We start from the raw sequence: 14,920 nt of genomic DNA, 5'->3' as shown, positions 1-14,920 counted from the left end.
CAGCCATTTCCCCACTGTGTTTTGTGGGATCTTGTTTTTGTGTTGTTGCCTGTGAGCACTCCAGAACGTCACATTTCGTTTGTTCTTTATTGTTTTTTTGTGCGGTTCACTTCAAATAAAATGTCGAACCGATTTCACGCTGCGCTTTGGTCCGAATGTTATTACGACGATCGTGAAAATAAGTGTACATGCATTGCACTGTTTGGATTATTTTTGAGTGGATGAACATGCACAGGTAGCCTACTTTTTGAACTGATTTGTTTGACAATCTGATGACAGCATCATAACTGGTTGTGTTCATGCCACATTAAAAGGTAATTCACCCTTGAGTTATGTTTTTATTATTAGGCCCACAAAATATTTGTAATTCGCACTCTGGCTACAAGGCCTCCCGACCTTCTCTTTGGCAAATCAGATCACGCCTCCATTTTGCCCCTCCCCTGCTATGGTACCCCTGGTAAGGACTGTTTAACGTTGGTCTGAACAATCGGCATCTATGCTTCAAGATTGTTTTGATGACACGGACTGGGAATTGTTTAGGGCTGCCTCTGAGAATGGTATTGACGTATACACTGACTCGGTGACTGAGTTCATCAGGATGTGGATAGAGGATGTTCCCACTGTGACGATTAGAACTTATACAAACCAAAATCCGTGGATAAATGGCAGCATTCGCGCAAAACTGAAAGCGCAAACCATCGCATTTAACCACGGCAAGGCAACTGGGAACATGGGTGAATACAAACAGACCAGCAATTCCCTCCGTAAGGCAATCAGAAGTACAGGGACAAAGTGGAGTCACAATTCATGTGCCAGGGACTCCAGATAATCAACGATTTATAAAGGGAAAGCCAGCCACATTGCGGACACCGACGTCTCACTCCTGGACAAGGTAAGCACCTTCATTTTCATATCTGAAAATTCTCACGACCCCAAACATGAATTTGTTAAAAATGGAATTAACAGCCCATGTTTACTTTTTTAATTGGATATGGCAGTCAATTGCAAAACATTCTAACATAACTCACCTTCGTATACTTTTAATGTGGGGATATGACAGTCAATTGCAAATGAGTTTGACACAATTTTTCTTATCTCACCACCACTAATGAGATGGGTGTGCTTGATGCATGTCGCATCAGAGCTTCTCAAAATCAGGGGGCGTGGTCGACAGTGCACACCTCATCTCTCTTATCACATCCAACCGGAGTGACCGAATCAGCTAAATCTGTTTGACTGTGATCCTGGCTCAGTTTACATGCCGGTAAGTGAAATCGAACAGCTACTCGAGCTGTCATGTGACCGAATGCTGCAGACAACGCATTCACAGATGCAGACGAGAGCACTGAATTAGCGTACCATGAGTTTTAATGCTCAGAGGGAGACGGCACAGTATTCCCTTTGAGTCAGAAACCAAAACTCCTCCATAGTGACCTGTGAATGCGTTGTCTGCAGCATTCGGTCACATGACAGCTCGAGCAGCTGTTCGATTTCACTTACCGGCATGTAATCTGAGCCAGGATCACAGTCAAACAGATTTAGCTGATTCTGTCACTCATTTGTATAATTTTTTTTGTGTTTCCCCTCTATGCTTGCGTTAAGTTTCCCAAATATGTCTGTTACATAGGCAAGGAGATACATTTACTTTTCCTTACACAAAGTCAAGTCTGTTTTTAATTTGACATCCATTGCGAATGACAACAGCTCTTCTCTCAATTCAAAAAAATATTTCCAAAACTCACCTGGATAACCCCCAAGCCTTGGTGTGAAATAGAACATTGTCATGCTCTGATCCCATATCTCCACATAGTTTAGCGAACAGGCGTGTGTGATGTAGTTTACAATCGAAGTTACCTGCTGCATATCTCGGAATACTGCTCTCAGCTCTTTTGCCGCCAGTTGCTCTCGGTGTATCCATTATAGCTCAGTGGGTGTATCATACAATACGTCTATATGGCAGAGGGAGACACATTCATAACTAGAGTGCAGAGGCCTGTCCGCCGTCCAGTGATAGATGGAGCCCCATCTGTGCAAAAGCCAGCCATTCAATCCCATGGTATCTGTTTTTCGTCAAAATAGCCACGCAGCACACTGAACATCCCCTGTGCTGTTTCATGCTCAGGAATCGTGAGACAGAACAATATGTCCTCGTGAATAGCATCCCCCAAAATGTGGCGGACAAAAGTCAGTTTCCTCTTGATTGCTACACTACAGTGCATTCGGAAAGTATTCAGACCCCTTGACTTACTCCACATTTTGTTATGTTACAGCCTTACTCTAAAATGTATGATATTGTTTTTTCCCCTCATCAATCTACGTACAATACCCTATAATGACAAAGCAAAAACAGTTTTTTTAGACATAATAAAAAACTTTAAATAATTTAAAAAAAGTATTCAGACCCTTTACTCAGTACTTGTTGAAGCACCTTTGGCAGCGATTACAGCCTCTAGGCTTCTTGGATATGACGGTACAAGCTTGGCACACCTGTTTTTCACATTCTTCTCTGCAGATCCTCTCAAGCTCTGTCAGGTTGTATGGGGAGCGTCCCTGCACAGCTATTTTCACATCTCCAGAGATGTTCGATCGGGTTCAAGTCGGCTCTGGCTGGGCCACTCAAGGACGTTCAGAGACTTCTCCCGAAGCCATTCTTGCGTTGTCTTGGCTATGTGCTTAGGGTCGTTGTCCTATTGAAGGGGAACCTTCACCCCAGTCTGAGGTCCTGAGCGGTCTGGAGTAGGTTTTCATCAAGGGTCTTTCTGTACTTTGCTCCGTTCATCTTACCCTCAATCCTGACTGGTCTCCCAGTCCCTGCCGCTGAAAAACATCCCCACAGCATTATGCTGCCTACACCATGCTTCACCGTAGGCATGGTGCCAGATTTCCTTCAGATGTGACTCTTGGCATTAAGGCCAAAGAGTTCAGTCTTGGTTTCATCAGACCAGAGAATCTTGTTTCTCATTGTCTGAGAGTCTTTAGGTGCCTTTTGGCAAACTCCAAGCGGGCTGTCATGCTTTTTACTGACGAGTGGCTTGTGTCTGGCCATTCTACCATAAAGGACTGATTGGTGGAGTGCTGCAGAGATGGTTGTCCTTCTGGAATGTTCTCCCATCTCCACAGTGGAACTCTGGAGCTCTGTCAGAGTGACCATCGGGTACTTGGTCACCTCCCTGACCAAGGCCCTCCTCCCCCTATTGCTCAGTTTGGCCGGGCGGACAGCTCTAGGAAGAGTCTTGGTGGTTCCAAACTTCTTCCATTTAAGAATGATGGAGGCCACTCTATTCTTGGGGACCTTCAAGGCTGCAGAATTTTTTTGGTACACTTCCCCAGGTTCTGTGCCTCGACACAACAAAAACCAAGCCATGAGGTCGAAGGAATTGTCTGTAGAGCTCGACACAATCCTGTCTCAGAGCTCTACAGACAATTCCTTCGACCTCATGGCTTGGTTTTTGATCTGACATGCACTGTCAACTGTGGGACCTTATATAGACAGGTGTGTGCCTTTCCAAATCATATCCAATCAATTGGATTTACCATAGGTGGACTCCAATGAAGTTGTAGAAACATCTAAAGAATGATCAATGGAAACAGGATGCACTTCAGCTCAATTTCGAGTCTCATAGCAAAGGGTCTGAATACTTATGTAAATATAGTATGCCGTGGAAATTACAGTTAGGGACACCTGAAGTCAATCTTAAATTAATAATTCTTTATTATTAACAGCAAGCTGGAGAGGTCACAGTCAAACTTAAATGCATAATGTACCGGGCTTAGGTGAGCTCTCCCGGGGCAGTCCCGTTAGTTCTCTTATTTACTGCTTACACAGACAAGTTATATTTGCATGATTTAGCTTATTCATCATTCATAATGAATTCCTCATTAACGTTTGGTTCATGCATGTGACCGACCAATGCCTCACAAGGTTTCTTCTCTCCAAACTGAGACCTTGAAACTGAGATATACTGTCAAATTGCAGATTCTGATAGTGAGGATTCCTCCCAGGCACATCTCTTGCATGAACACAGAAATTGGTAATTAGAAAAGCACAAACATAACATTTTCCATCAAAGGTATTTCTGTTTTTTATTTGTAATACATTTGCAAAAAATTGTTTTACTTGTTTTCACATTGTCATTATGGGGTATTGTGTATACATTGATGAAGATTTTTAAAATCCATTTAAAATAAGGCTATAACATAAGAAAATGCGGAAAAAGGTAAGGGGTCTTAATACTTTCCGAATGCACTGTGTATATACAGTTGAAGTCGGAAGTTTACATACACTTACGTTGGAATCATTAAAACTTGTTTTTCAACCACTCCACACATTTCTTGTTAACAAACTATAGTTTTGGCAAGTCGGTTAGGACATCTACTTTGTGCATGATACAAGTAATTTCTACAACAATTGTTTACAGACAGATTATTTCACTTATAATTCACTGTATGACAATTCCAGTGGGTCAGAAGTTTACATACACTAAGTTGACTGTGCCTTTTAACAGCTTGGAAAATTCCAGAAAATGATATCATGGCTTTAGAAGCTTCTGATAGGCTAATTGACATCATTTCATTTGAGTCAATTGGAGGTGTACCTGTGGATGTATTTCAAGGCCTACCTTCAAACTCAGTGCCTCTTTGCTTGACATCATGTGAAAATCAAAAGAAATCAGCCAAGACCTCAGAAAAAGAATTGTAGACCTCCACAAGTCTGGTTCATCCTTGGGAGCAATTTCCAAATGCCTGAAGGTACCACGTTCATCTGTACAAACAATAGTACACAAGTATAAACACCATGGGACCACGCAGCATCATACCGCTCAGGAAGGAGACTCCTTCTGTCTCCTAGAAATGAACGTACTTTGGTGCGAAAAGTGCAAATCAATCCCAGAAGAACAGCAAAGGATCCTGTGAAGATGCTGGAGGAAACAGGTACAAAAGTATTTATATCCACAGTAAAATGAGTCCTATATCGACATAACCTGAAAGGCCGCTCAGCAAGGAAGAAGCCACTGCTCCATAACCGCCATAAAAAACCCAGACTACGGTTTGCAACTGCACATGGGGACAAAGATCATACTTTTTGTAGAAAAGTCCTCTGGTCTGAAGAAACAAAAATAGAACTGTTTGGCCATAATGACCTTCGTTATGTTTGGTAGAAAAAGGTGTAGGCTTGCAAGCCGAAGAACTCCATCTTAACCGTGAAGCACGGGGGTGGCAGCTTCATATTGTGGGGGTGCATTGCTGCAGGAGGGTCTGGTGCACTTCACAAAATAGATGGCATCATGAGGCAGGAAAATTATGTGGATATATTGAAGCAACATCTCAAGACATCAGTCAGGAAGTTAAAGCTTGGTCGCAAATGGGCCTTCCAAATGGACAATGACCCCAAGCATACTTCCAAAGTTGTGGCAAAATGGCTTAAGGACAACAAAGTCAAGGTATTGGAGTGGCTGTCATAAACCCTGACCTCAATCCTATAGAACATTTGTGGGCAGAACTGAAAAAGCGTGTGCGAGCAAGGAGGCCTACAAACCTGACTCAGTTACACCAGCTCTGTCAGGAGGAATGGGCCAAAATTCACCCAACTTCTTGTGGGAAGCTTGTGGAAGGCTACCCGAAATCTTTGACCCAAGTTAAACAATTTAAAGGCAATGCTATCAAATACTAATTGAGTGTATGTAAACTTCTGACCCACTGGGAATGTGATGAAAGAAATAAAAGCTGAAATAAATCATTCTCTCTACTATTATTCTGACATTTCACATTCTTAAAATGAAGTGGTAATCCTAACTGACCTAAGACAGGTAATTTTTACTAGGATTAAATGTCAGGAATTGTGAAAACTGAGATTAAATGTATTTGGCTAAGGTGTATGTAAACTTCCGACTTCAACTGTATACAAAAGTATGTGGACACCCCTTCAAATTAGTGGATTCGGCTATTTCAACCACACACGTTGCTGACCGGTGTATTAAATTGAGCACACCGCCATGCAATCTCCATAGACAAACATTGGCAGTAGAATGGCCTTACTGAAAAACTCAGTGACTTTCAACGTGGCACTGTTTTATGATGCCACCTTTCCAACAATGATTGCCTATTATAGCATCAATTCTTTGTTTCACAGTGTTATCTGACAAAGGTATTAATGTGAGTTTCTGTGCCTCTGCCTCCACAACACAGACACCAGAAAAGAAGTAGATACTTCTCAAATAATGACATGCCTCCTTTGTGTAATACAGTCCATTTAGTGAGCCAGCAGCAGTGCCATTCGTTGATGTATAAGTGTGGTTAGTATTTCATGAGACATTGTCGAGATGATCAACTAATGATGTTATATCTACAGCGAGATATAACAGTGAGAACATGCTGCCGACAAACAGGGCCCAGTAGATGATTATTTTGATGTTCCTCTTCATCCAGATGCAGGGTGCTCGCTGGGCAGGGACGATCCGGGTGAAGTAGTTAAAATTCAGACAAGTCGAGATTGACATGTTGGTGGGTGATGAGTACACCATTATCAGAACACCAGCAAAGCAGAGCTCTGAATGTTCATTTGAAGAAGAATCAGCACAAGTATTCCTTTGCAATAAGAGAGACTAGAAAAACTGAAAAACCAAGGCTCCTTGGAGTATATTCAAAGGCCATTTGAGAGGGATTCAAATGTCTCCTTACAGCACTATTAAGAACGGCTCAACTTAAACAAGCATTCTGAAAGGTTTTGTTTTTATATACAGTGGGGAGAACAAGTATTTGATACACTGCCGATTTTGCAGGTTTTCCTACTTACAAAGCATGTAGAGGTCTGTAGTTTTTATCATAGGTACACTTCAACTGTGAGAGACGGAATCTAAAACAAACATCCAGAAAATCACATTGTATGATTTTTAAGTAATTAATTTGCATTTTATTGCATGGCGTAAGTATTTGATCACCTACCAACCAGTAAGAATTCCGACTCTCACAGACCTGTTAGTTTTTCTTTAAGAAGCCCTCCTGTTCTCCACTCATTACCTGTATTAACTGCACCTGTTTGAACTCGTTACCTGTATAAAAGACACCTGTCCACACACTCAATCAAACAGACTCCAACCTCTCCACAATGGCCAAGACCAGAGAGCTGTGTAAGGACATCAGGGATACAATTGTAGACCTGCACAAGGCTGGGATGGGCTACAGGACAATAGGCAAGCAGCTTGGTGAGAAGGCAACAACTGTTGGCGCAATTATTAGAAAATGGAAGAAGTTCAAGATGACGGTCAATCACCCTCGGTCTGGGGCTCCATGCAAGATCTCACCTCGTGGGGCATCAATGATCATGAGGAAGGTGAGGGATCAGCCCAGAACTACACGGCAGGACCTGGTCAATGACCTGAAGAGAGCTGGGACCACAGTCTCAAAGAAAACCATTAGTAACACACTACGCCGCCATGGATTAAAATCCTGCAGCGCACGCAAGGTCCCCCTGCTCAAGCCAGCGCATATCCAGGCCCATCTGAAGTTTGCCAAGGACCATCTGGATGATCCAGAGGAGGAATGGGAGAAGGTCATGTGGTCTGATGAGACAAAAATAGAGCTTTTTGGTCTAAACTCCACTCGCCATGTTTGGAGGAAGAAGAAGGATGAGTACAACCCCAAGAACACCATCCCAACCGTGAAGCATGGAGGTGGAAACATCATTCTTTGGGGATGCTTTTCTGCAAAGGGGACAGGACGACTGCACCGTATTGAGGGGAGGATGGATGGGGCCATGTATCGCGAGATCTTGGCCAACCACCTCCTTCCCTCAGTAAGAGCATTGAAGATGGGTCGTGGCTGGGTCTTCCAGCATGACAACGACCCGAAACACACAGCCAGGGCAACTAAGGAGTGGCTCCGTAAGAAGCATCTCAAGGTCCTGGAGTGGCCTAGCCAGTCTCCAGACCTGAACCCAATAGAAAATCTTTGGAGGGAGCTGAAAGTCCGTATTGCCTAGCGACAGCCCCGAAACCTGAAGGATCTGGAGAAGGTCTGTATGGAGGATTGGGCCAAAATCCCTGCTGCAGTGTGTGCAAACCTGGTCAAGAACTACAGGAAACGTATGATCTCTGTAATTGCAAACAAAGGTTTCTGTAGCAAATATTAAGTTCTGGTTTTCTGATGTATCAAATACTTATGTCATGCAATAAAATGCAAATTAATTACTTAAAAATCATACAATGTGATTTTCTGGATTTTTGTTTTAGATTCCGTCTCTCACAGTTGAAGTGTACCTATGATAAAAATTACAGACCTCTACATGCTTTGTAAGTAGGAAAACCTGCAAAATCGGCAGTGTATCAAATACTTGTTCTCCCCACTGTATCTAGGTGGGACAGTATATAGGCCTTAATATTGTTATGTGAACCTCATCACACTCTTATGGACATACTGCAGAGTTATATATCGTATGTTCTGCACATGTTATGTTTGTGCTCTTGAATACAAATTAATGTGAACAAATGAAAACGTATCAGTACTGAATCACCTGGAATGAGTTATCTATCTTGTTAATCTTTTTCTCTGCAAAACTGACAGGTGCTCAACTGAAGACGTTTGTTTGTCTGTCCGTATTTATTTGGACAGTGAAGCTATGTTTTTTACATTTCGCTCTATACTTCATAATTTTGGATTTAAGATACATTGTTTCATATGAGGTTACAGTACAGAATGTCACCTTTTATTTGAGGGTATTTTCATACATATCTGTTTTACCGTTTGGTCCCATATTCCTAGCATGCAATGACTACTTCAAGCTTGGGCTCTAGAAACTTGTTGGCTGCAATTGCAGTTTGTTTTGGTTGTTTGATTATGTTTTGCCCCAATATGAACTGAATGATGAATATTATATTGTGTCGTTTTGGACACACGTTTTGGAGTCACTTTTATTGTAAATAAGAAGAGATGTTTCTGAACACTTCTACATTGTGTATGCTACCATGATTGTGGATAATCATGAATTAATTGTGAATAATGATGAGTGAGAACACTAGAGGAACTAAGAGCATAACCCCCCAAAACATGCTAACCTCCGCTTTTATTGGTAATTGTGAGAGGTAAGTGTGTTTTAGGGTTATGATCTTTGAGTATCTGTAACTTTCTCACTCATCGTTATTCACGATTCATTCATTATTATCTGTAATCATGGTAACAACCACATTAATGTAGAAGTGTTCAGAAACAGGGCTATTTCTAGCTTTTTTGGGCCCCTAAGCATTTTCTGGTTGATAAATTCTAATAATTCACCTAATTTCAGTTTATGGGGCAAAACAAGCAGTCAATGTGTAGAGAATCATTGTACCATCTAAACCGCTGTGAAATATATTTTCAATAACCAAATATATTGTATTTTCAGCTGTTTGAAGCTAGTGTACAAAACCAAAAGGAAAAGAAGCAAAAACAAAACTTAAGGGGAAGCCAAGAAGCTTCCCCAGAACAGATGCACTGCTTCGTAGACTTGCTTTCAATGCGAAAGACAGATCAATAAATCACATTGCTATGTGAATTTGGTAGGGTCCCCCAAAAAGTTACATATTGTAGCTTTAAATTAGTGCATTTATGTACAAAAATAATACAAGAAGTATTGAGTTGAAACATGGATAATTGGAGGAGTACTGTGGATACTACTAAACCTTGTAAACCTCCAAGGCCCATGTTGCCCAGGGTTAAGAACGTACATTGTAGATTAATATTATTACATTGTATTGTATTATACCCTCTAAATATTATTATTCCAATCTGTTGTTTGTAATATTCATTAAAAAAAAGAAGTAAAAAAGAAAAACGGGACGGTGGACCCCACGTTGATAACGCCTGCCCTAGAGATCTGGATTGCGTGACCGGTCAGTAATTTGGCCATGATTACTTCAAGGTTTAGATGGCTGGGTAGACTACCTTACCTAAGGGGGCCCCTAACCGTCCGCTTGTCTCTTATTCCTAGAAACGGCACTGTTCAGAAACTATTCTATTCTTATTTACAATAAAAGTGACTCCACAAAATTATTTACCATTCGTTTCTATCGGGCAATACATTTCAATTTTTACCCATTAAATTACTGGGAATGTATACATATTGAGTGTGCGACTCTCTTTGTTTTATAGTTTATAGTTTATTCACCGTTAGTCAGCACCTCTACACTAAATCATTTCCTCTGGGTGTGCGCCTGCTCATGCTTTTTATTACACGCCATTATCTGAAACGCAACCAAAACAAACTGCAAAAGCATCAGACAAGTTTGTAGAGCGACAAGCTTGATGCAGTCATTGTGTGCTAGGAATATGGGACCAAATACTACACTTTTGACAAAATGTAATACACTATAAGTGAATTTGTCCTAATACTTATGACACCTTCAAATTCAGGGGACCACAGATGTAGGATCTTTTGCTACAGCAGTTTGCTACAGCAGGAAAAATAATCCTGCAGCAACAGGAAATGTGGATTATAATGAATGGACACTTTTGTAGGGTCTGATATTTTATTTGCCATAACAAAAAATCTAAGTGGAAATAAAAAATGTTAGAAGCCTTTTTTAAACTCAAATACACTACAATTTTGCATTTCCTTCTATGCAGGAAAATTCTCAGCAAAAAGTGTGATCAAATTAAGAACGCACTCTGTAGATACATAAAGTGCATTCATTTCTAAACAGTAAAACAAATATGTATAAAAAATACCCTAAAATAAAAGGTGACAGTCTGTACTGTCACTTCATATGAAATATTTGATCAGAAATGCTGGAGTATAGAGCAATATTCAACTGGATTGTACTTGTTTTAAAACCTACACACCTGTGTTTGATATAAAGGACTGAGAGCAAGGCACATATGTGTCACACTTCTTTGTAAGTATTGGATTTGGACATATTTATTCTGAAAACAATTGTATTATTGAAGAGTCAGGTTGAAATATTTTACCAGAAATTATCATTCTAAACGCCCTCCTGAACCAACTGTAAAAGAATGCATACACCATAGGATTAACGGTTGAATTCAAATAGCCAATCCATACAAATGTTACAAACAAAACGGGTGGGGTAGAGTAATTAATAAAAGGATCAATACAGTTGACGACAAAAAAGGGTGTCCAGAATGATAGAAATACCCCCATAATGACAGCAAGTGTTTTGGTGGCCTTCCTCTGTGATTTGCCTACAGAGTTCTGATTGGTTGTACCCTGAATTGAGCGTGCCTGTCTCTGTGCTATTAGGAAAATCTTTAGGTAGATGCTAAGCATCCCTATTCCTGGGATGTAGAATGAGATCACCGAAGACACAGTACTCGACACTTTGTTTTGAAACAAAATACATTCTCCCTCACAGGCAAAATTTTTGTAGTAAAAATCCTCCATGCCCCAAATATTGAGCTCCAGAAATATCATACAAAACCCTACTACGGCAGAAACCGTCCAGGTGACCAGCATCATAATCAGAACAATGTGAACAGTTATTTTAGTTCTATAAAGGAGAGGGCGACACACTGCATAATACCTGTCAATGGAAATAAAACACAAATTAAGAATGGATGCAGTGCTCAACATGACATCAGTGCTGGTGTAGATTTTACAGAATAAATCTCCAAAATACCAGCAGCTTTCCAGTGAATATACCATGCTGGGAGGCATCACTAAAACCCCCAAGAGGAGGTCTGACACAGCCAGAGAGAGGATGAGGTAGTTGGTCGGGGTGTGGAGCTGTTTGAAGTGGATGATGGGAATGATTACAAGAAGGTTGCCACACACTGTGAGAACAGACATTGAGCCAAGTAAGAGATAAAGTAATACTCGTATTGTTGGAGGAAAGATTGATCTTTTGCAAGACCCATTTACTGATTCAAAACATAGAAGTATATTCTCAACAATTTCGGCCTTGCTGAGACTGATTCCTGGTTCCATGGTCATTGTTGAAAGAATCTTATCTGGAAAAAATGTAATAAAATTGTCACATTAGTTAGTAATATACATTTTAAACATCAATTACAGAATATTATTTGGAAATAATTACATTATACATGGTTTAATTAAAAAAAATGTCATGCTGTATTTTTCCCCACAGTATACGGTCACATAGTAAAATGTATTAAATTACTGTTGCTTATTCATTGGAAATATTTTCACAAATACCCAAAGGGACATGCTTTTTCCATTTAAAAAGGTGTGACATTCGATGTAAATGTTTCCAATTCAGCAAGTATGATTTCTTTTCATGGTGCTTCATCATAGCTTACCTCTCAGCCATGCAGATGATGCATCACATGTGAATCCCTTTTCTCTGGTCACAATGTGATACAAAAATCTGAACTTGAATCTCATGATTTTGTACCTATAGTCTATTAGCATAATGATGATAACAATATCCTTTTGACCAATCAGACATTTCTACATTCAACTCTACAGGGCACTCAAACTGATGATGTCATATGGTTGTAATCACTCCCCTCAGCACCATTGTGGATAATTGTAAAACCTTGACAAGTATCATGTCATTTTATAATGGACTCAAATTCAGATTTTTAAGTCAAATATTGTTACACAAAAAGAAACAGTCAAATATAGAGAGCAGTAGAATGTGCTAAATATATTTCTTAAATGCTTCTATTCAGATTACTGGGGTAGGTCGGGTAATGTAATTATGTGCACAAATCACCACGTCTGTAATCTTAGTCCCGTCCGAATCTGCCATGCTAGAAGTTTTTACATTGCAGGAGAGTAACAATTCCAGACATAATAACCTACTGTTTTTTTGGGGCCAAAATCAAAGGTCCTCTGATAATACTAGTCCCGTGCAAATCGACATCCCCGTGTTTTGAGAGAAATGTCTGTGGTTTTAGCAAGAAAACATTAACTGATTCGGTAAATTGAACGAAGTACTGCGCATAAAATATATGAATGGCCTACATGTATCCACTTGCACAGTGAATGCGTCTGTTTATGTTTTGTGCGTATGAATTGAATATTGACAAATGCATCAGTAAAACATATTTCCCCTATTTAATGCGACCCTTGCTGTTAATAGATTGCAAAGCAGCATACAACTGACCTAAACGTTTGAAACGTTTGAAACGGGGGGGGGGGGGCATTTAAAACGTAAATATCAAATCAAATCAAATCAAATTTATTAGTCACATACACATGGTTAGCAGATGTTAATGCGAGTGTAGCGAAATGCTTGTGCTTCTAGTTCCGACAATGCAGTAATAACAACAAGTATGCTAACGATTATGATCACACTTCCTCAATTCAAATATTATGGCGTCACTATACCAAAGGTGGTTTCGAAACTTGGGAGCCAAACTCAAGTTATCATTGTTGCCCTGTTTGTCGCCTAGCCCTAGACTTGTTGAAATACAGTATCTTCACGCTTAAAAATGAACCTGCAGGTTTCCGTCATAACTATCAATATGAAAAAAGGTAAGAATTACAGTTTGAAGGGTAGTTTGGAAAACACTAATCCTGTCCGAATCGTTCTCTGGATTAACAGACATTCTGGGTTAATAATTACATAACCAATGTTCTCTAGTAATACTAGTCTCGTGCAAATAGGGTTTAAAAACACACTATTCAGGGCGAGCATGTCATTGCTTAGGTAAAACAAATAAAAAATACAGCCACTAAACCACATACATTTATTGACATTAATCCAATAAAGACTATTTTCTGGCAAGTAAATTACCTGGTACATCAGTCTGCCCCTCCAAAAAGGTCCATTATATTTTCAATGTGACAATAAGATTAAGACATTTTTGGAACCAATAATAAAACACTGCATAGATGATTGGATTTGCAGTAGAATGAAAGTAACCCAGACAGATAAACACTTCAAATAGAATGGCAGGTGTGCTAAAGTGTGTGTATGTATCAACTATGGCAGTAACAAAGATAGGCAGCCAGCAAAAGATGAAAACACCCACCACAATGCCTAATATTTGAGCTGCTTTTCGCTCTGACCGTTGAGACACCATGCCTCTACCTCCCTCAAAGGATTTTTTCAAATCTGTCTTCAGTCTTTCTTACATGTTATTTTGCAACCAAAAGTGTTCTGGTATACAAACTCCCCATAATAGAGCATGGAAAGAAAATGGCTATCAATGTGTCTATCGAGCCCCACAATGTATTAAAGAAAATATTCCGACTTCCTAGGCAGTATATGGATGCAAGGAATTTATCCAGGTCACTTACATTTGCCTTTTAAGATAGTAGGCCATAGGAGTACAATGCAAAATGGCCCAACTGGCAAAAACCATGAGCCATGCAATTGGTATAGTAATCTTGGTGGAATAGCGAAGTAGATTGTACACAGCCTCATATTGTTCTATGGCTATAAACACCAGGCGAAAAATTAATCAGATGGTGCCAGAGACATTATAAAAATGTGAGAGCATGTGGAGCTGATGTATGTGAGCAAAGGATGCATTGTGCAGGAGGCATTCGATTCTGGGTAACCTAACAGCTTGAGATCCCACTAAGCACGGACCAACAGCAAAGTATTTTTTTTAGTGCAGTCGGGACCGGCCTTGATTTCAACGTCCACAGACATTTATGTTTGGTTCAGATTTGGTCCGGACCGGCCTATTGTTTTGTTGTGATGTTTTGTTCCAGTTTGGACCCCAGTAAGAATAGCTGCTGCCATGGCATACTTAAGGCTCTATTCAATCCGCATCACGAAAGTTCAGATTTACAGCGTGATTGAAAATCAAAGGCAGTGTTTCCGCTTTAGCGGAGACTGCACTCACAGTAAACGCTGCATATGTCGCCTCAATCGGAAATTACCTTTACATTTCAGCAATACTATTTGGCACAAACATAGACGTCTATGATTGGTTCAGATTTTGGTCCGGTCCAAACCCGACCAAATTTAAACCGATCGTAGGTTCACTAAAAATGGCTGAATTGGTGCATCTA

The 14,920-nt window shown here is 40.2% G+C and overlaps 1 protein-coding gene and 1 pseudogene across 1 annotated transcript; both read right to left on the bottom strand.

Annotated features, from left to right (window-relative positions):
- Window positions 1-10,747: 10,747 nt before the first annotated feature.
- On the bottom strand, window positions 10,748-11,920 carry LOC139582364 (trace amine-associated receptor 1-like). Its single transcript, XM_071412339.1, has one exon. The coding sequence runs from the start codon at window positions 11,918-11,920 to the stop codon at window positions 10,889-10,891; it is 1,032 nt and encodes a 343-aa protein (XP_071268440.1). The 3' UTR covers window positions 10,748-10,888.
- Window positions 11,921-13,725: 1,805 nt separating this feature from the next.
- Window positions 13,726-14,355, bottom strand: LOC139582290 (trace amine-associated receptor 13c-like; annotated as a pseudogene).
- Between the last annotated feature and the right edge of the window lie 565 nt (window positions 14,356-14,920).

The sequence above is a fragment of the Salvelinus alpinus genome, chromosome 8, assembly GCF_045679555.1.
Source record: "Salvelinus alpinus chromosome 8, SLU_Salpinus.1, whole genome shotgun sequence".
Taxonomy (NCBI): Eukaryota; Metazoa; Chordata; class Actinopteri; order Salmoniformes; family Salmonidae; genus Salvelinus; species Salvelinus alpinus.
This window is presented reverse-complemented; position numbering and strand designations above follow the sequence as displayed.